We start from the raw sequence: 20698 nt of genomic DNA, 5'->3' as shown, positions 1-20698 counted from the left end.
GTCCACTCCCCTGAGTCCTGGAACTGACCCAGAGGACTTGGTGTGATGGTCCCTCCAGCCCGGTGCCCTGGGCTTCCGGGGAGACATCGTTCCTCCACATCCAGCAGCACAGCTCTGACCCTGAGGTTCCTGGGAAGGTACCAGAGTGGTTTTCTTCCCAACTTGCCTGTTCCCACACACTTCAGTTAGTTTACCTTGAAATGGATGGGAAGGAGAAGGAAGAAGTGGTTTGGATTCCAAGTCTCTTTTCAACAGTCTGCTTCGTGGTCTTGGTGGCTTTTGCTCATTTTAGAAGCTGGGGAGAAGGGACTTGGGGGTGGTGGGTGATAACCATTCTTACTGAATCTGATTAAAAATGGCCTATAAAACTGTTTCAGCTAATCAGGACAAACATTAATTAATATCTTGAATCACAGAATGTTTTACATAATATAATGCTCAATGCAGAAAAATACTAGATATCACTAAGTACCTGAAATAAGAAAAAAAAAGGAAAGAAGGAAGGGAAGGAAGAAGAAGAATAAAAAGGAGTCTGGAGTCCTGGGATTTGGAGATCTGAGGGACACAGGCAGAGTTTCTTGAAGGAATGGTGGCTGTGTGTGAGCCTCTTGTGGCCTCTTGCCTCACATTTCAGCTTCTGAGGAGCAAACCTCTGTCGTAGTGATAGTGATTCCAATGGCAAGGCTGCCATTGTCAGAGAAAAGCTGGGCTAGCGAGGTGTTAAGGATGAGGCAGTCCCCGTCAGTGATCACTGAGTCCACACACTCAAGAACTGATCGGGGAGTGGCTTCCCATTTGAGACGCCGATGGTTTCTGTTGAGCTCCAGGCGGTAGGTGAAGCAGTTGGCCTGGGTAGGGGTCCCAATCAGCATCATGGTAGCAAAGAACTGGGGGTGCCCTTCATGCTTCTCCTGTTTCCTAAGCACCAGCAGAAAGTGGTGGCCAAGGCAGAAGTGCATGATGGTCCAGTCAGCTGGGGCAGGAAGGTGCATGTCCATGGCCAGAAAGACTATCTCAGCTCCCTGAAGAATATCAACCCTGTGCATCTGCCTCAGGTGGGGCACCACCACCTCCAGGTGGCCCTCCCATTGGCAGGAAATCAAGGGGCACATGCAGGGTGTCACCTTGGGGGCATGTAGTTCTGCCTCCTCATGGTGGAGGGGCTGAGGGTGGATGTAGTGGAGGAGATGGTGGTGGGAGCAGAGGTGGCGGTGGTGCTGGCTGAGGTGGTGATGGGTGTAGCTGGCTTGCTCTGGTGCACTCTGAGTGACTGCATGACAGCTGGACAGATACTGTTGGACAAAGAGAAAAATGTTAGTGAGAGTGAGGTCAGTCTCTCAGCCTGGCTGAGACTCCCTTGGTGTTCAAAGTGTTAAAAGCAGACTATCCAGTGCAGGTAGAGAAATCTTTATTTCTTAAAAAATGAGAACTGCTGGAATGTTTTCCAAAATGGCAGCACCATTTTACTCTCCCATTAGCCATGTAAGAGGGTTCCAATTTCTACACATCCTTGTCAACACTTATTATTATTTGTTTTGACAAATATTTTTGAGACAAAATTGTTTTGAACATTTTGCCAAATTTAAATGCTGAAGAATTGCAAGTCCCTCCTATGTCATGTCATTTCAGCATAGAACCTAAATCTACCCAATTAAAAAGAGGAGATCCTTCAAATGATTCCTGTTAGAAGAAGAGATTTTCCAAATATAATGGAACATTTTTTTAAAGTCTAAAAAGAAAAATGAAGGATACAATGAATGCTTTGGCTGGTTGAGGTTCTGAAAACTCAGCCCAAGAAAATGCAATATTTATGCCTTTCTGATTCTTTAATAAGATACTCAGTCAAGCAAATGACCAATTTCCCCCTGAACATGCAGTGCGATGGTCATTGGTTGCAAGGAACTAAAATTTTTTTGATACTGTTGATATTTATGTGCAGGTTCTGGAGGTCAATGGATTATCCCCCCCCCCCCTTTATCATTGCTATCATTATTTTTAAAACAAAATTTCAGTAAGTGCACATTTGTTCTTTCATTTTTTTCCAGGGGTTGTGCTGTTTTAGTTGCTTTTCTCATGGATTCTAAGGAAACTGGTGGAACACAGAGCTGGTTATATATGATTGGGTCGAGTATCCCAGAGAGGAAGCTTCACCTGGGACTCCTGGGACTTTGCCCACCAGGCACACTTCTGCTCTGTTCCAGGCTCACTACTCTGGAGCAGCTTCCCAGGGTCTCACCCCGAGGCAGCGCCATCTGAAACTCTCCTGTCTTTTTTCCCCACATTGCAGTGTCTCCACGAGTGCCCTAAAAAACACTAGGAGCTGTGATGGCACCTTCTGAACTGTGGGGGCGACTTTCCTTGCAAGTCCTCCCGTGTGCCACAGGTGGTAGTAAATATGACTGAGACATGATGTGATCTGCTTGGGGAGGAGAAGTGAGCAGAGGCCAGTTTTACAGGGGAAAAAGTCCAGCAGTGGCCAGTTTCTCTGAGGAGAAAAAGGCCACGAGCCCCCTCTTATAGGGCCTTTTATTGGGTTGTAATACACAGGAATACAGGGTGGCAAGGATCAAACAGTAGATAACATTTCAAAGAAATCTGAAGGCTTACTATGAGTCTGAGTCTGTCAGGAACAGAGTTTTAGGGTTTCCTGCTCAAACTCTTAACAAATGAGTGAAAGCACTCTTAGCAGAGCAGATTTCACAGGTTTATCAGGAAGTCTTTGTGATGCCAGATTTTTCTCCAGGACATTCTCTGGCAAGGCAAGAAGCTACACCTCTCCCCAACAGGTATTCAGGCTTAAGAGAATTAGAGCCAGGAAGCACCTCTCCCAGAGAACGTGGGGACTCGGGCTATGTCAAAGCCAGGGGGCAAGAGTCCATTGCTATTTCTTTGTAGCAGCCCTCCCCCCTCCAGTCCTTCCATGAAGGGCTCCCAAGTGATCAAGTCTGGCTTAGGTTGCCCCCCACTGTGAGGGGTCTTACCTGTCATTGACTTCTGACCAAGCTTTGGGGGCAGGGAGAGGAAATTGAGGAAGTGCTTGCTACTGAAGACAAGCTTTGTCTCCTGAGGCTTGCATTCCAGAGGTCATCCCTTGCCCATAGCCACAAGGGGTAGAGATACAATTCCTAAAACCAGGCAGAGCAGTCTGTAACACTGAACAAGTATCACTAAACATTTATTGAGCACCTCCTATAGCCAGAGCCTGTGGATGCTGGAGTACAGCCATGAACAAAATAAATACCACATTGCTTGGTGTGAGAAGTACAGACATTAGTATATATATATATTTAATTGTGGTTTTTACAAGGGTACTCCCTGTGACACAAAGACTATAATTCATATTTTTCAGATGAAGAAGCAGGCTTACTGCAGTAATGTGTCTGATGTTACAAAGCTGGTAACTGAAAGACTGGGACTCATTTTCATACCTCCTAACTCTGACCACAGCAGCAGCCCACTCCCACCTGTTATTCTTTCTTTCAGCTCCCTTCTCCATTCCTTGAGTTCTTTAATTAGCCTGCAGTATCTAGGCTGTTCAGTGGAGGTGGCAGCTCTGCAGGTGCTCCAGGCAGGGGGCTGTCACATGGCAGCCTTTCTCTGGGCTTCCCTCAGGCAGAGACTGTCCCTTCTACCTTAACTCCCCAAGCCCTTTCTGGACTTCAGATACCTCTGGGCACTTGCCTACTCATCTGGCTTTGGTGGATAGAGGACCAGGGCATGGGTCTTTCTTTCACACTCACCCTGACTGCTGCCAGAGTTTCTATCTCCCTGGGCTCAGAGTGTGGCTAACAGCTGAGGCCTGGCTAGCTTCCCTTTCATTAGTGCATGCAACAGACATGCACAAACACACACACCCAGTATGCTAGGAAGGTCACCCTGGTGGTGGTGGAGGTGACCTGCAGGCAAGTGGGGACAAAGTTGTTTCTGCTCTCTGGATGGAAGTTTCTGGGCAGTCTGCTGTCACCCATCCTGCATACTCATCAGGACCATGAAGGAACATGCTGTGACCCAGAATCCTGCTAACACTTACCTGTTAGTGTTAAATACAGGGAAGGAAACTACCATGCAGCATCTACTAAGTGTTAGGCACTGTGGAAAGTGGGCATTTTTGCATAATTATTTCATTTAATTTTGCACAGAAAAGACCAATGCCCTTTTTAGAAGAAATAAAATTAAATCTAGCTTAGTTCTGACAGACTGAGGAAGACAAATACCATATGATATCACTTACATGGAATCCAAAGAACAAAATAAACAAACAAAATTGAAACAGACTTATAGATGCAGAGAACAAACTGATGGATACCACAGGGGACAGATATTGGGGGCCAGGGAAAAATAAGGTGATGGGATTAAGAAGTACTAAATGGTACTTCTAAATGGTTACAAAATAGTTGTGGGGATGTAAGGTAAAACATAGGGAATATAGTTAACAATATTATAATAACTATCTATAGAGCTAGGTGAGCACTATACTAAAATTCTATGGCACACCAAAAATATATTTTATGTCAAAATATTTTTTTGACAAAAATAGGTATAATTTGATTTAGTCACATCAGGTGGCTAATGTTGTGTTGGCTGTCATTTTTTCATTTGGCAATGTAAAGGAAAAGAAGTCAGTGTACCTGACTGAGTAGTCAAGTATTGCATGCTTTAAAAATTTTTGTGGCACACCAGTTGAAAATCACTGACCTATATGAATTTCTATTTCATGTGTTGTACACCTGAAACTAATCCAAAATAGTGTTGAATGCAAACTGTAACAGAAATATAATAAGAAGAAAAAATCTGGCTTAGTTCCCACCTGCTTGCTGGTGGCATGTATCATTTAGTCAATGGGTGAGTTCTTCTTATTTATTGGGATTGTACAAGCCCAGGGCTCTCACACTCCATCAGCCAGGTGTGAGGGCCTCCTCCCAGGTACTTCCACCAGTTTCAGGTCCTGCAGAAGGTCAGCATCTTCCACTAAGCTCAAGAGTATCTGGTCTTGGCTTCTCATAGAAAGCTCCAAATGTCATCCTCTCTCTTACTTAGTCTTTATAACAATCACAAAAGAAACATACTGTGTTTGTCTTATCGATGAAGAAACTGATACAGAGAGAAGTTGAGTCACTTGACCAAGCACAAATTCTAAGAGGTGCACCTGGGAATGGAGCCCAAAGCAGTTAACAGTGACATATATCATAGACCAGAAAGATCACAGCCTGGATGTCAGCAGACTCTGGTGTGTTTCACAGTTTACTTATCCAGCAGTATGATTAAGTCAGTTTCCCCATCAGCAAAATATCTGTCTCAAAGGGTTATTAGGGAATAAAATGCAACAATTCCTGACAAAAAGCTTTAAAAACACATCAAGTATGATATCAAGATAGCATTTCCATTTAGATGTGCTTTTGGGTAAAGACTTTGCAGGCTTCTGCCCCAGCCCATGCCTATTTGTGTCTATCCTGGTCAGCTGACCTTTGCACCTGGGTGGTACTCTGGGCTGAACACAGGCCACCATGATGGTCTGAAGACTTCAATATTGCACTGGACTTGGGGCCTCCTGTCACAAAGCTGACCATGATGACAAACATTCTGAAATTCCCATCTCAGAAGCAGTCTCCAGGCAAGTTATTTTCAACATGCCCTTTTCCACATCTTTTTTTCATCTTCTCCACCTTATTCTGTGTAGCTAACATCAGAGGTGTGAAATCAAAGCTAAAGGAGAGTCTGAAAGAAATACCTTGATCTCCCGTTCTTCCTTGCCTCCAAACTCTTGCCAGGGTCTCCCATTAGCTGAACCCAATCAGCCCAGCAATTGACTTAGCAAGGGTCAGTTACCTTTGGAAGGGGGACTGGGTGAGGCACACAGGTGAAGAGGGAAAGCCCACCTGTGTGCAACTGTCTCTATTTCTTCCTCTGTGGTGTTTGCTGAACTGACCATGCTGGTCCTCCTAGGCTGAGATTTGACAAGACTAATAGGGTGGGAAGGGTATACCTATGCCTACAATTCATTAAGTCTTTGACAAACATATGTATACCACTTACCATGTACCATGGGCTGAGAATGCTGAGCAGAGTAAGATCCTTGTTCCTGACTCCTGACTACATAATTGTAGTAGTTCACTACAATTATGTATAATATAATAGAATGCAAAAATGTAGGATACAGTTGGGACTCTGACAGTACAAATGGGGAAGATAGCAATTCTAGTCAGTGCAAAGTAACATTTACACTGGGCAAAGCATGATGGGTGAATGCTCTAACAGAATAGGCAAAGGATTTATCAACAAGATGAATAGCAGGTTAGAAGGAGCCAGGTGTAAAAGAACATGCTATAGTCAAGAAATGATAAGTTCCAAGGGCCTGGTTGACAGAGAACTTGGTAGGGATGGGAAAGAGGTGGGCCATAGTGCTGGAGAATAGTCATACATAGTGCCCAAGACTTGTGAGCTGAGCTGAGGCACCAAGGTGGCACCCGGTCCTCAGTGGAAGTTGGTGGGAGGGCCGAAAGATAGAACTTCGTGCTTTAGGGTGCAGCTGTGGGCAGGACCAGCAGAGTCTGTTTTAAACTGGTGCTCTGGATGGGGCCAGCCACCAAGTCCCCACACTTGTCCACCTAATGGACCCTAGCAATGGTCATTGCACTTAGACTCTCCCATTGCTTTCTTTTGGCCTCATCTTCTACTAATTTTTTCACTTTTTAATTGCTGCAGGGTGAAAAAGCATCTAGGGGTATAATCTAAATTGAAAAAAGTGAATGACTATGCAAATAGAGCAAGATGTTATAAACTCATGCAGAACCATGCACTTGCTGTGCCCAAGAAGGCACTGAGAATAAAAACAGCCTTACTCTTCATTTCTTTTTGCTCCATCTTCTGATAGAAAATACATTTCATTTCAATACACTTTCAGTAAGTGAGGTCACAGAGTGGCTGGCAGGGGGAAAGAATTCTTTTAATTGGCAAAATACTAATCGTTTTTGGAAAATGAATTTTAATCTTTTCATCTAATACAGTGGATGTGTGAGTAATTACTTTCCCTCACTGAAGTGTTAGTGCAACATTAGTGATTATGCTAATTAAAATGAATGAACTCTTACAGACTGATAAACTCCCAATCAGTCCACAGATGCCTTCCTTCCACTGGCTATATTTAACTTCTGATTTGGAAAAAAGATCTTGAATTAACCTTTAGAATATTTCACAAAATTGGGTTTAAAAATGTTAGGTTTAGGGACTGCATATAATTCTTTCCCCAAGCATTAGTGAGACCGTTTCCACTGGGGATGTAATTTAATTTAAAAAATTTCCTTAATTTGAACAGCCACACTCCCATGGTTGGTAATGGCTATCCCTTCAAATTCTGTCATCCAGCAAGAAACCTGCCTTTGGAAAACCATGTGACACTTTTCTCCAGCATCTGATCCCTATGCTTTGCCCTTCTACTTGTTTTCAGAAACATGGCACACTAAAGCATTTCAGGTGAAGGAGGATTATGTATCCAATTTCAAGTGAAAGGCATTTGCTCTGAGTTGGTTTGGGCCCATATTTGTGAATTTCAGTGCTGGGTAAAGCACTGGGTAAAAAGGGATGGTATGGGTGCATTTTACATACAGAAGGGAAGACCAGATGTATGAGTAAATTTCAGGGCAGAGTAGTGGGATAAAATCAGGGCCTGAACCAAGTTGGGAAATCAGGTTGGTTAAAAAGAGAGAATAATTGTAACTGCTCCCAGGTCCCAGTGTTAGAAAAATTCTGAATGTTTCTGGGAAGGATAGTTAAGGCTGATATCTGAGTGTTGCCCGCTTCAATTTTCTGGGGCACTCTGGTTCCCTACCTCTGTTTCTCAAAACCTAGCACAACTGTATATGTGTCCACAAAACAAGGGAGGCTCTGAAATGCTGAAATAGAAAACAACAGACTTCTGGCCAAGATGGAGGTGTAGGCAGACACACTGGGTCTCCTCGCACAACCAAAATTAAGGAAAACAAAGATTTAGAAACAAAAATACAATCAGAAAAAAACAAACAGAAAATTGAACTGTATGGAAGTTCGCCAACCATTCATATAGACGAGTAAGAGGGGCAGAGTTGGTGGCCAGCAGAGAGGGTCTGGGCAGGAAAAGGTGGTGGTTGGCAGACCTGGGTGCACAGGCAGTTCAGGGCTAGCAGACCCCTGGCAAGGGGAGAAAAGGGGTAGACAGTGAGGTGCACAAGGCAGTTGGCTGACTGTGGTTACACATTCATGTACAGACAAACCAGGCAAAAAATGGACAGCAAGACAGACTGTGCAACCCAGGGCTCCAGGGATGGGAAATAAAGCCTAAAAGCACCAATTGGAAAGATGCCAGGGGAAACTCCCAGCCTCACAGGAGAATTCGTTGTAGAGACCTACAGGGCCCTAGAACATACACAAGCCCACCCACCCAGGAACCAGCACCAGAAAGGCCCACTTTGCTTGTGAGAAGTGGTAGAGGGGACTGAAATCCAAGAGAGAGTGGAACAAGTGCCATTGTTCCCTCTCTGACCCTGCCCTCACATACAGCGTCACAACCAAGGGACTGGGTTGACCCACCCTGGTGAACACGTAGGGCTCCACTCTTCATATGTAACAGGTGTGAATAGACCAAAACATTATGGCTCAAACAGTAGAACAGATCAAAGCCCCAGAGCCAATGCTTCTAAGTGACAAAGAGACAGCCAACCTATCAGATGCATTGTTCAAAAAACTGGTGATCAGGATGCTCACAGAACTGGCTGATTTTGGTCACAAATTAGAGGAACAAATGAAGGCTACACTAAGGTGAAATGAAGGAAAATGCACAGGGAACCAATAGTGATGGAAAGAAAACTGGGACTCAAAGAAAGAAAAGTGATGGGACTCAAATCAATGGAGTGGACCAGAAGGAAGAAACAACCAAACAGAAAAGAATGAAGAAACAAGAAGTCAAAAAAATGAGGAGAGGCTTAGGAACCTCCAGGACATCTTTAAACATTCCAACATCCAAATTATAGGGGTACCAGAAGGGGAAGAGGAAGAGCAACAAGTGGGAAACTTATTTGAACAAATAGTGAAGGAGAACTTCCCCAATCTGGCAAAGGAAATAGATTTCCAAGAACTCCAAGAAGCTCAGAGAGTCACAAAGAAGGTGGGCCCAAAGAGAAAAACATCAAGGCACATCATAATTACATTAGCCAAGATTCAAATGAAGGAGAGAATCCTAGAAGCAGCAAGAGATAAGGGAACAGTCACCTACAAAGGAGTTCCCATCAGACTGTCAGCTGATTTCTCAAAAGAGACCTTACAGGCAAGAAGGGGCTGGAAAGAAGTACTCCAAGTCATGAAATCCAAAGACCTACATCCAAGATTGCTCTATCCAGCAAAGCTTTCATTTAGAATGGAAGGGCAGATAAAGTGCTTCTCAGATAAGATTGAATTCAAGGAGTTCATCATCACCAAGCCCTTATTATATGAAATGTTAAAGGGAGTTATTTGAGAAAAAGAAGATAAAAATATGAACAGTGAAAGGACAGCAAACTGACAGTTATTAAAAACCACACCTAAAACAAAAGCAAACTAAGTGGACAGCTAAAACAGGAGCAGAGCCACAGAAATGAAGAACACATGGAGGGTTAGCAACAGGGGAGTGGGAAGAGGAGAGGCAGGGAGAAGTTACAGAGAATAAGTAGCACAGATGGTAGGGAGAAAATAGACAGGGGGAGAGCAAGAATCATATGGGAAATGTAGAAGCTAAAGAACTTCTGACACATGGACATGAACTAAAGGGGGGGAATATGGGTGGGAGGGAGTGCTGGGGTGGAGTGGAATGAAGGGGGAAAATGGGACAACTGTAATGGCATAATCAATAAAATATATTATTAAAAATAAAATTAAATAAAAAATTAAAAAACCCAACAATGTGGGTTTTATCACCTAGGATGGAATGTCCTCATTAGAAAGCATATCTTATGCTCCTTTCCCCCAAAACTTATTTATACTTGGTTCACAAATGGGTGATATCTTTATGAAGATAACATTATAATGACTATATTTTTCTTTAAACCACTTTAGTGCAGAGAATGTGATGTAGTGTGTACATTTTTAACCTAAACTCTAGGGGCTATCAAGTCCCTAATCAGGAATTTGCATTTTGATGTGATCACCTAACATTTTATTGGAAAGGCCACACTCCAGAGATAATGACAATTGCTGCAGTTAGCATCCATATTTTTGATCCACACAAAATACTGCTAATTAAGATTTCTGCAGAGGTTTTCATTGGTGAAATTAGTAGTTCATTAGCATAATAGATGCTAGAAATGTCTCCTTGATGAAATTTTTAGTTTTCAAGCTATGAAGATTGGTTAAAATATTTCAGAGTGATTTTTTACTTTAGGAATGCATCCATAATCTTACTCCTTAAGTATTCCTGTGTCTGGCCACTAAGTCAAGGACTTGTGGAAGTCTTAAGAAGCAAGATGGCAGAAAAATGAATGAAAGCCACACCTACCTTCTACCAGAACCAATCTGAAATTACAACTAAATTGTGGAGAAATCACCCAGAACAAATAACTGAACAATAGTGAGAGAGAAGCCTTATAACCTCAGACAGACAAAAGAATCAGCTTCAGCACTCATTGACAGCACCCACACGACAGCATACAAGAAGTGGTGGGCAGAGTAACCTTCAGTCAACCATGTGGAGGGAATAAACTGCCAAAGAATGACCCAATGACAGTAAAAAATTAAATATATCCAGAGAGCCAGCAAAAATAGTGGAAAAGGCCATCCCAAGAGCATCAAGTTCAGATGATCAAAGAGACTACACCACTGAATCTCACAGGTCACCTACCACAGAATTTCACACCAAACACAGGCTGTCAATACAGATAAATTCAAGAAGCAGAGGCAAAAAGAAGAGTCTCACAAACAATAGGGAGACCAAAAAAAAAAAAAAAAACCTAGATGAAACGAAAGGAGGAATCCCCAGAAGGATTGATAAATGAGATAGAGGCAAGTCAACTATCAGATACTGAGTTCAAAATAATGGTTACAAGGAAGCTCAATGAGCTCACAAAAATTACCTCAAACTACAGGGAAACTATAAGGAACTCACTGCAAACTACATCAAAATGAAAAATGCCGTAGAAACTTTCAAGAGCCAAGAGGAATTGAAGAATACAATTTCTGGATTGAGGAACACAGTAGAAGGAATCAAAAGCAGGTTAGATAAAGCAAAGGATTGAATCAGTGAGAAGGGGGACAAGATAGGAAAAAACTCGCAGAAAGAGCAAGAAAAGGAAAAAAAACTAAAAAAGAATGGAAAAGGGTTAAGAGAATGGCAGGACAACACGGATTGCAATAATATCTGAATAATAGAGAATAATAGCAAGGGATAGAAAACCTGTTTGAAAAAGTAATCATGGAAAATTTCCCTAATTTAATGAGAGAAAAAGTCACACAAATCCAGGAGGCACAGATGGTCCCAATGAAGAGAAGCCCAAAGAGACCCACTCCAAGAAAATCATAATTAAAATGGCAAAATTCCAAGACAAAGACAGAATCATAAAGGCAGAAAGAGAGAAACAGGAAGTAACATACAAGGGAGCCCTGATAAGGCTATCAGCTGACTTCTCAATGAAAACACTACAAGCCAGAAGGCAATAGCAAGAAATATTCCAAGTAATAGAAAGTGAAGACCTGAAAACAAAACTACTCTATCCAGCAAGGCTCTCAATAAAAATGGAAGGTGAAATAAGGAATTTCCCAGAAAAAAGAAGGCTGAAAGAATACACCTCCACTAAACCAGCAATGCAAGATATGCTAAAAGGACTGCTTTAAGAAGGTGGAAAAAAAAGAGTGACACAGAGAGGAATACAAGTATGAAAGGAACAAACTAGCAATGAATAAGTACCTATCAATAATAAACTTAAATGTGTTGAATGCTGCAATCTAAAGATATAGAGTAGCTATATGGGTAAGAAAATATCACCCACACAATGCTGCCTACAAGAGACTTACATTAAAACAAAAGACCTACAGAGACTGAAAGTGAAGGGCTGGAAAAAATATTCCAAGCAAAAGGATAGGAAAAAAAAGCCAGGGTAGCAATACTTATATCAGAAAAAATAGGCTTCAAAACAAGGGCCATAACAAGAGACACAGAAGGTCAGTTCATAAGACTCAAGGGAATAATCCATTGAGAAGACATAAACATATATGCACCAAACATAGGAGCACCCAAATGTATAAGGAAAATCTTGGAGAACATCAAGAAAGATATAGACAGCAACACATTTATACTAGGGGACTTTTAACACCCCACTTTCAAAAATAGATCTTCCAAACAAAATATCAACAAGAACTTTATGGTATTGACCAATGTCCTAGATAAAATGAACTTACCTGATTTTATGTGTGTGTGTGTGTGTCTATATATATATAGACACACACATACACATATATTGTGTATATTATATACATATATACATGTATAATACATACATATACTATATACATATACATATATTATATATACATATATTATATATACATACACACATATATGTATATATTATGTGTGTATACATATATGTCCTTTCATTCCCCCCAAAAGCAAAATGCAAAATGCACATTCTTTTCAAATGCTCTTGGAACATTCTCAAAGATAGACCATATGGTAGGACACAAAACAAACCTCAACAAATTCAAGAAAATTGAAATCATACCAACCATTTTCTTGGACCACAAGGACCTGAAATCAGAAACCAACCTCAAGGAAAAACCTCAAAAACACTCAAACTCATGGAGATTGAATACCATGCTATTAAACAATGAATGGGTTAAGAATGAGAACAAGGAAGAAATAAAAAAGTTTCTGGAAACAAATGAAAATGAACTCACAGCAACCCAAAAGTTATGGGACACAGCCAAGGCAGTCCTGAGAAGGAAGTTCATAGTGATACAGGTCTACCTAAAAATATAGAAACATTTCAAATAAACAACCTAACCCTACATCTATGAGAACTAGAAGCAAAACAACAAAACCTGGAGCAAGTAGAAAGAAGGAAATAACCAAGATCACAGCAAAATTAAACAACATAGAGACTAAAAGAATAATTATAAGGATCAATAAATCCAGGAGCTGGTTCTTTGAAAAGATAAACAAAATTGACAAGCCTTTAAGCAGACTCATCAAGAAAAAAAGAGACAAGACCTAAATAAACACAATCAGAAATGAAAGAGGAGAGAAAACAACTGACACCACTTAATAAACTACCACAGAAATACAAAGGATTGTAAGAAATTACTCCGAAGAACTATATGCCAAGAAATTTGAAAACCAAGGTGAAATGGATAAATTTCTAGAAAAATGCAATCTTCCAAAACTCAATGAAGAAGAAGCAGAAAGCTTGAACAGACCAATAACAGATGACATAATCAAAGCAGTAATCAAAAAACTCCTGATGCACAAAAGCCCTGGGTTAGATGGTTTCAAGAGATTTCTATGAGAATTCTTAAAGCTTTTAAGGAAGAGCTAACCCCATATTCTTCACAGGTCATTCCAGAAAATTCAAGAAGATGGAAGATTCCCAAACTCTTTTTATGAAGCCAGAATCATCCTAATCCCCCAAACCAGACAAAGATATAACAAAAACGAAAACTTCAGGCCAATATCACTGGTGAACACAGATGCTAAAATCCTCAACAAAGTTGTGGCAAACCACATCCAGCAATACATTAAAAAGATCATACACCATGACCAAGTGGGATTCATCCTGGGGATGCAAGGATTGTACAACATTTGCAAATCAATAAACGTAGTACATCGCATAAACAAAATGGAAGACAAAAAATGCGTGATAATATCAATAAATGCTGAAAAAGCATTTGATAAGGTACAGCACCGATTTACAATAAAAACACTCAGCAAAGTGGGAATAGAGGGAGCATTCTTCAACCTAATAAAGGCCATATTGGAGACCTATAGCTAACATCATACTCAATGAGCAAAAACTAAAAACTTTCCTATTAAAACCAGGAACAAGACAAGCATGTCTGCTTTCACCACTTCTATTCAACATAGTATTGGAAGTCCTAGCCATAGCAATCAGAGAAATTAAGAAATAAAGGCTTCCAAATTGGCAAGGAGGAAGAAAAACTGCCATTTTTTTGTTTTGCAGATGACATGATACTGTATATTGAACAAGGAACAAGACAAGGAACAAGACAAGCATGTCTTCTTTCACCACTTCTATTCAACATAGTATTGGAAGTCCTAGACATAGCAATCAGAGAAATTAAGAAATAAAGGCTTCCAAATTGGCAAGGAGGAAGAAAAACTGCCATTTTTTGCAGATGACATGATACTGTACATTGAAAATTCCATAGTCTCCACCAAAAAACTACTAAACATATTAAGTGAATTTGGCAAAACAGCAGGATACAACGTCAATATTCAGAAATCAAAGGCATTTTTGGACATCAATGATTAAATATCAGAAATGGAAATCAAGAAAATCCCATTTACAACAGCAACAAGAAAAATAAAGTACATAGGAATAAACCTAACGAAGGTGGTAAAAGACCTGTACTCAGAAAACTACACAACTCTGAAGAAAGAAATTAAGGAAGATCAAACAAATGGAAGCATATACCGTGTTCATGGATTGGAAGAATTAACAACAAAATGTCCTTGATATGCAAAGCAATTTATAGAATCAATGCCATCCATATAAAGTATCATGCATTTTTACCCTAATCTCTTAGTTTTGATGACTTTCAATTAATGTCTTCTTTGAAAAAATATAAATGAAATATTTTACAGATAAAGAACAAAAATTTCAAAAAGTTATATGGGACCATAAATGACTCCAAATAGGCTTGGTAATTTTGAGAAAGAAGAAGAAAGTAGGAGGAATCACCTTTACTTGATATCAAACTATATTCTAAGGCCACAGTAATCAAAACAGTCTGGTACTGGCATAAGAACAGACACATAAATCAATGGAACAGCATAGGGAGCCCAGAAATAAACCTAAATCTCTATGGTCAATTAATATTTGACAAAGGGGGCAGAAGCACACAATGAAGTAAAAATAGCCTTTTAAACAAATGGTGTTGGAAATCTGAACAGCTACATGCAAAAAATGAAACTGGACCACCAACTAATACCATATACAACAAGAAACTCAAGATGGATAAAAGACTTAAATATAAGTCACAAGACCATAAAAGCCCTAGAGGAGAACATAGGGAGGAAGATCTCAGATATTCCATGTAGCAATACTTTCATTGATATATTCCCTAGAGCACAGGTAGCAAACACAAAACCCATGGGCTGGATCCAGTCCTCCACCTTATTTTATCCAGCCCAGCACCTTGTTTCTACCTGGTGCCAGTGCTGATCTCCTTGCCCCTTGTTAAGGAGTAGTTACATGTATACAGTCTTAAAATTATATTCAGCTCTTTGAAGGCAGCCAGAAGGCTGATGTAGCCACCAGTGAAGATGAGTTTGACACCCCTGCCCTAGGTCAAGGGACATAAAGCAAAGAATAAACAAATGGGACTTCATTAAAGTAAAAAGCTTCTATATGACTAAAGAAAACATCAGCAAAATGAAAAGGGAACCAATCATATGGGGAAAATATACTTGCAAATGATTACTTGGACAAGGGTTTGATCTCCAAAATATATAAAGAACTCACACAACTCCACTCCAGGAAGACAAACAACCCAATTAAAAATTGTGCAAAAGACCTGAACAGACACTTCTCCAAGGAGGACATATAGAGGGTCCAAAGATATATGAAAGGATGCTCAGCATCATTAGCCATTAGAGAGATGCAAATTAAAACCACACTGAGATCTCTTCACACTGGTCAGAATGGCCATCATAACCAAATCAACAAACAAGTGCTGGTGAGGTTGTAGAGAAAAGGTAAACCCTAGTACACTGTTAGTGGAAATATAGATTGGTGCAGGCACTGTGGGAAACAGTATGGGATTTCCTCAGAAAACTCAAAATGGAACTGCCTTTTCACCTGGCAGTCCCACCATTGAGATGATATTAAGACTTCTGAAATAGCAGTTCAAAAGAATCTGTGCACCCCAATGTTCATAGCAGCACAGTTTACAATAGCCAAGTGCTAGAAGCAACCTAAGTGCCCATCAGTAAATGAGTGGATAAAAAAAACTGTGGTACATTTATACAATGGAATATTATGCAGAAGAAAGAAAAGAGCTCCTATCTTTTGTAACAGCATGGATGGAACTGGAGAGTTATGCTAAGTGAAATAAGCCAGGTGGTGAAATACAAATACCATATGATCTCACCTATAAGGGGAACCTAATCTACAAAACAAATAAGCAGGCAAAATATAACCAGAGACATTGAAAATAAGAACAAACTGACAGTAACCAGAGGTGAGGTGAGAGGAGATAATGGGGGGAAAGGTAATGGGTTGTCAAGGAGCATGTATAAAGAACAGATGGACTAAGCCAAAGAGGAGTAGCACGAGGGTGGAGATGGCTGGGGTGGTGGAGAGTTGTGGTGGGGAATGGAGACAACTGTATTTGAACCACAATTAAATAAAGAGAGAGAAAAAAGCACAAATTGGTAGGTACAAAATAAACAGAGGGATGTTAAGAAGAATATAGGAAATGGAGTAACTGAAGAACTTATATGAATGACACATGGACATAAAGTAAAGGGGTGTTGCAAGATGTAATGGGGGACTGGGTTGGGGGAAAGGGAAAAAATTGGGACAACTATAATAGCATAATTTATATATATATATATATTTGCCCTGGCTGGTGTAGCTCAGTGGATTGAGCACAGGCCTGCGAACCAGAGGATCGCGGTTTGATTCCCAGTCAGGGCACATGCCTGGGTTGCAGGCCAACTCCCAGCCAGGGACACACGAAAGGCAACCATACATTGATATTTCTCTCCCTCTCTCCTTCCCCTCTAAAGGTAAATAAATAAATAAAATCTTAAAATATATATATATATTTAAAAGTACTTACAGTAGTCTGATGCCATCTCTAAGGGTATCAAAAATTTGTCTTTGATATATCACTGTACACATAGTATCTTTACTAGTGATTAAAATGATATGAATTGAGCATAAAGGCATTGCTTAGCAAACACACAGAGAACTTAAGTTTTGGGCCTATGTTCATTAACTAATTAAAAAGAGGGAAAGGAGTATCACTGATAAAACTGAAGAATAATAATTTTGGTGGGCACAAACTTTTAAAAACAATATCCATGGGTAAAAACCTGTAAAAGGGGATACATACAGATGCATACACACATGCTGGTCCTATGACCTCAAAAGCCTTCTGATCAAGCTAGTCATCTTTTTTTTTTTTAAAGGTGCTGAACAAGGAGTGATGATTCTTTTTTTCTTTTTAAAGATTTTATTTATTTATCTTTAGAGGGGAAGGGAAGGAGAGAGGGAGAGAAACATCAATGTATGGTTGCCTTTCGGGCGTCCCCTGCTGGGAGTTGGCCTGCAGGGAACTGGCCTGCAATCCAGGCATGTGCCCTGACTGAGAATCGAACCGCAATCGTCTGAGTCGCAGGCCCGCGCTCAATCCACTGAGCTACACCAGCCAGGGCTGAAGCTAGTCATCTTATAAGTATAGTCCCTGGCTATGTGACAGGGCTATGTGAAGGACTGGGAAGGAATATGTAGGTAGCATTGTAAAAACAGAAACTATGACTCATTTCTTGAGCTCCTAGTGCCCTTCTCTAGTTCCTAGATCCTGGCTCTTGGCTGCTCAGCACTGGTTGCCTTACACATGAGTAGTTTCTGGCCTGTTGAGCTCCTTCAGGATGGGGATTCATCGTTCACATGTCCTCACTGCTAGCACAGTGTTCAACACACAAAACACATATGACACATATTTGTATAACTCATTGATGAACTAATGACAGTTTCATTCATGAGTATAATGCTAATTTGATTCAGGTGGGTTGGCCACAATTCCAATTGGTGTTGTCTGTTTGAGATCATCAATTTTTATAAAATAGGGATGTCGCTTGTTTCTCTCCTTGCTCTGTGAGTCAAGCAACAGTAAAGATATGTCCATACAATTCACTACTTATTTCCACTTATATTGAAAGTCACTAATTCACCACTTCCTTTTTTCAACTAGGATAGAAGTCATGGAGGGCAGAGGCTGTGTTTAGTTTGCCCAGTGCTAGTCCAGTGGTGGGCATTTTCAGCACTTTGTCTGGGGTCTAGTAGATCCTTAGTAAATATTTGTTGCTTGAATGAATGAATGATTTATAGATGGAACCCTGTTCTGGACCATGTCCATGGAATGCCTATCTTTAGTTTGAGGCTCTTTCCTTCTTGGCTGCTATAGAAATGTGTGTGTCCATGTCAGTTCACAGCTGTCAGCTCATCAGGAAGGTTTCTTGGTAGCTCCTCACCCAGAACCCAATAGTTATGAGACATAGAATATCCATAGGGCTTTGACTAGGAGGAGGTGCAGGTGCATGATCAGTTGCCATCACAGGAAGTCAAATAACAGGTTTGAAGAAGAAACTTTTCATGCCAGAGAGATACTTTCTTTGCTTTTACTTATTATAGAAATTACTCTAAATCTCAGGTATTCCCTTTATCAAAAGCAGATTGTCTCTCAGAAGTTGTTTGGGAAGCTCAGTCTATTGGATCAACCAGAAAATCTACCTCCTAGACTGATCTAGACACTCTTTCCTTTTCCACACATGGCAGGACCATTGACCCAACAAGAAGCTGAATGAACCATGCTTCCTTCAACCAAAGACCATTGGTTCTCCTCCAGCTATACCCCTTCTTATGAGATGAGGTACTAATGGGTTGTACCTGCCCAGGGACCTTGAGCTGGCCCTTCTAGACCATACTCTAGATGTCCAGGATTTCATAATTTCTTACATGATGGCTCTGAGTCAGTTTCCTGTAGCCTGTGCTGTTCCTGGGATCCAATATCCAGAAGGTGTGGCCAATGGGTGACTATTTTGGGGTCCTATGAGTGGAGCATGGATGTGTAGACTGCAGCATCCATTTGTCTTTGCCTGAGGTTCATCACAGGGTAAGATTATGTTTCATTTGGAAGAAAAAAGAAACATGTCACTGGTTGGAGACTGTGACCATCCAGATCATTATGAAGGTATTATTGATACTTCATTATTAATAATTATAAATTATTAAGGTAGGAGAGTAGAATATATTTTAAGAGTCTCTTACCTTGATCTTTACTTGTAAGTATTTAGACATATAGTGTATGGACCTCCATTTGCACTTTTGTCTTGAGCCTTGCAAATGTTAAGGGCTGGACTGCAATCAAACCACACAGAGGAATGCTGAGCCATCTTCATTTACTCTTTAGCTCTGTCTTTTATCTGTGAGGTTTTGAAAGTGCTAATGAGTTTTATGAATCTTGTAGATGAAAGATTTTTTTCTTAAAGGCAGCTTTTTGTGTAGTAAAATTTTTATATCTGCAATTAGCAAGTGAAACCCAGTGACTCTGTAAGCTGTTTGGAGGTTAAAATGTGATGAATTGAAGACCATTAACTATGACCACCTCCACAGGATGACTTCAGCACTGCAGAGGTGACTCTAGGGAGATGTGCCTAGCATGCTGGCAGCATAACCTCAGCTGGTCTGGACAACCTCAGGTTGTGCGCAACAGTATTGCTCAGGTAACAAGTGTTACCACAGTAAAAGTCAATGTTGTAACTTTAGAGAGGTGGTGGTTTGCTAAAAATGGTCACATATGCAAATACAAACTTCAGAAGCAGATATGTTAGGAGATGTGTTCGCAGAGGTGTGTCATGGATGGGCTGAGACATTCTGATAGCCAGGCTGCCAAGGCCACATGCTATCTTTGTCTTATTCTTTAAAGACATGACTAGGAACTCATTCTGCTCTGTCTGCCAGAACTCTCTGCCCTTCCTATGCTCTACCTCCATCATACCCTTTGGCCTGTATAAGTTGTATTCCTCCTAGGGAGTTTCTCACTCTGACTAGGTCAGGTATGTCTTTTCCATGTTTACTTTATAATATGCAACAAACTTATTCAATGTCCAATTTTCTTATTAGACCATAATGTGAGCTCCAGGTATGTGAGCATTATTATCTGTTTCTCCCCCCAAAGTCAACAGTACTTTGAACATAGTAGGTGCCCAAGAAACATTGTGGACAGGCCGAATAAATGACTCCTTCCTATTGACTTGTCATCTCAATACTATCTAACCACTTCTCACCAACTGATTGCCACCACAGAGGGCAAGTTATTCTCATCACCTTTCTTGACTACTAGAATAGATAGTCTCCTGGATTATCCAGATAGGCTCTAAACCCAATGACAAGTGTTGTAAAAGAGACAGAAAAGGAAAAGATAGAGACACAGAGGAAAAGGTCATGTGAAGACAGCTGAAGAGATTAGAGTGATGTGACCATAAGACAAGGAATTTCAGGAGTGATCAGAAGAAGAAACAGCAAAGAAGGATCCTCCCCAAGAACTTTCAGAGGGTACATGAACATGCCAACACCTTGACTTTGGAATTTTAAATGTGCACATGCCAATACCTCTAGAACTGTGTGAGAATGAATTTCTGTTATTTTGAGGCACTGAGTGTATTTGAATGGCAGCCTTAAACTAATACATGAGTCTTCCTGCATCCATTCTTGCCTTTTCTCACTAAAAGTTTTAA

General features: G+C 40.6%; 1 protein-coding gene across 1 annotated transcript in view; it reads right to left on the bottom strand.

Moving 5' to 3' along the window:
• Positions 1 to 623: 623 nt before the first annotated feature.
• Positions 624 to 20698, bottom strand: part of SIAH3 (siah E3 ubiquitin protein ligase family member 3) — a 114082-nt gene continuing 94007 nt past the window's right edge. Inside the window, exon 2 of the mRNA XM_037041804.1 lies at positions 624 to 1292. Coding sequence (XP_036897699.1) covers positions 624 to 1292 — 669 coding nt within the window. The remainder of the gene's footprint in view (positions 1293 to 20698) is intronic.

The sequence above is a fragment of the Sturnira hondurensis genome, unplaced genomic scaffold (assembly GCF_014824575.4).
Source record: "Sturnira hondurensis isolate 20B ecotype Veracruz unplaced genomic scaffold, ASM1482457v3 Scaffold0000549, whole genome shotgun sequence".
NCBI lineage: Eukaryota > Metazoa > Chordata > Mammalia > Chiroptera > Phyllostomidae > Sturnira > Sturnira hondurensis.
The sequence above is the reverse complement of the archived record's forward strand: the minus strand, read 5'-3'. Positions and strand labels throughout refer to the sequence as shown.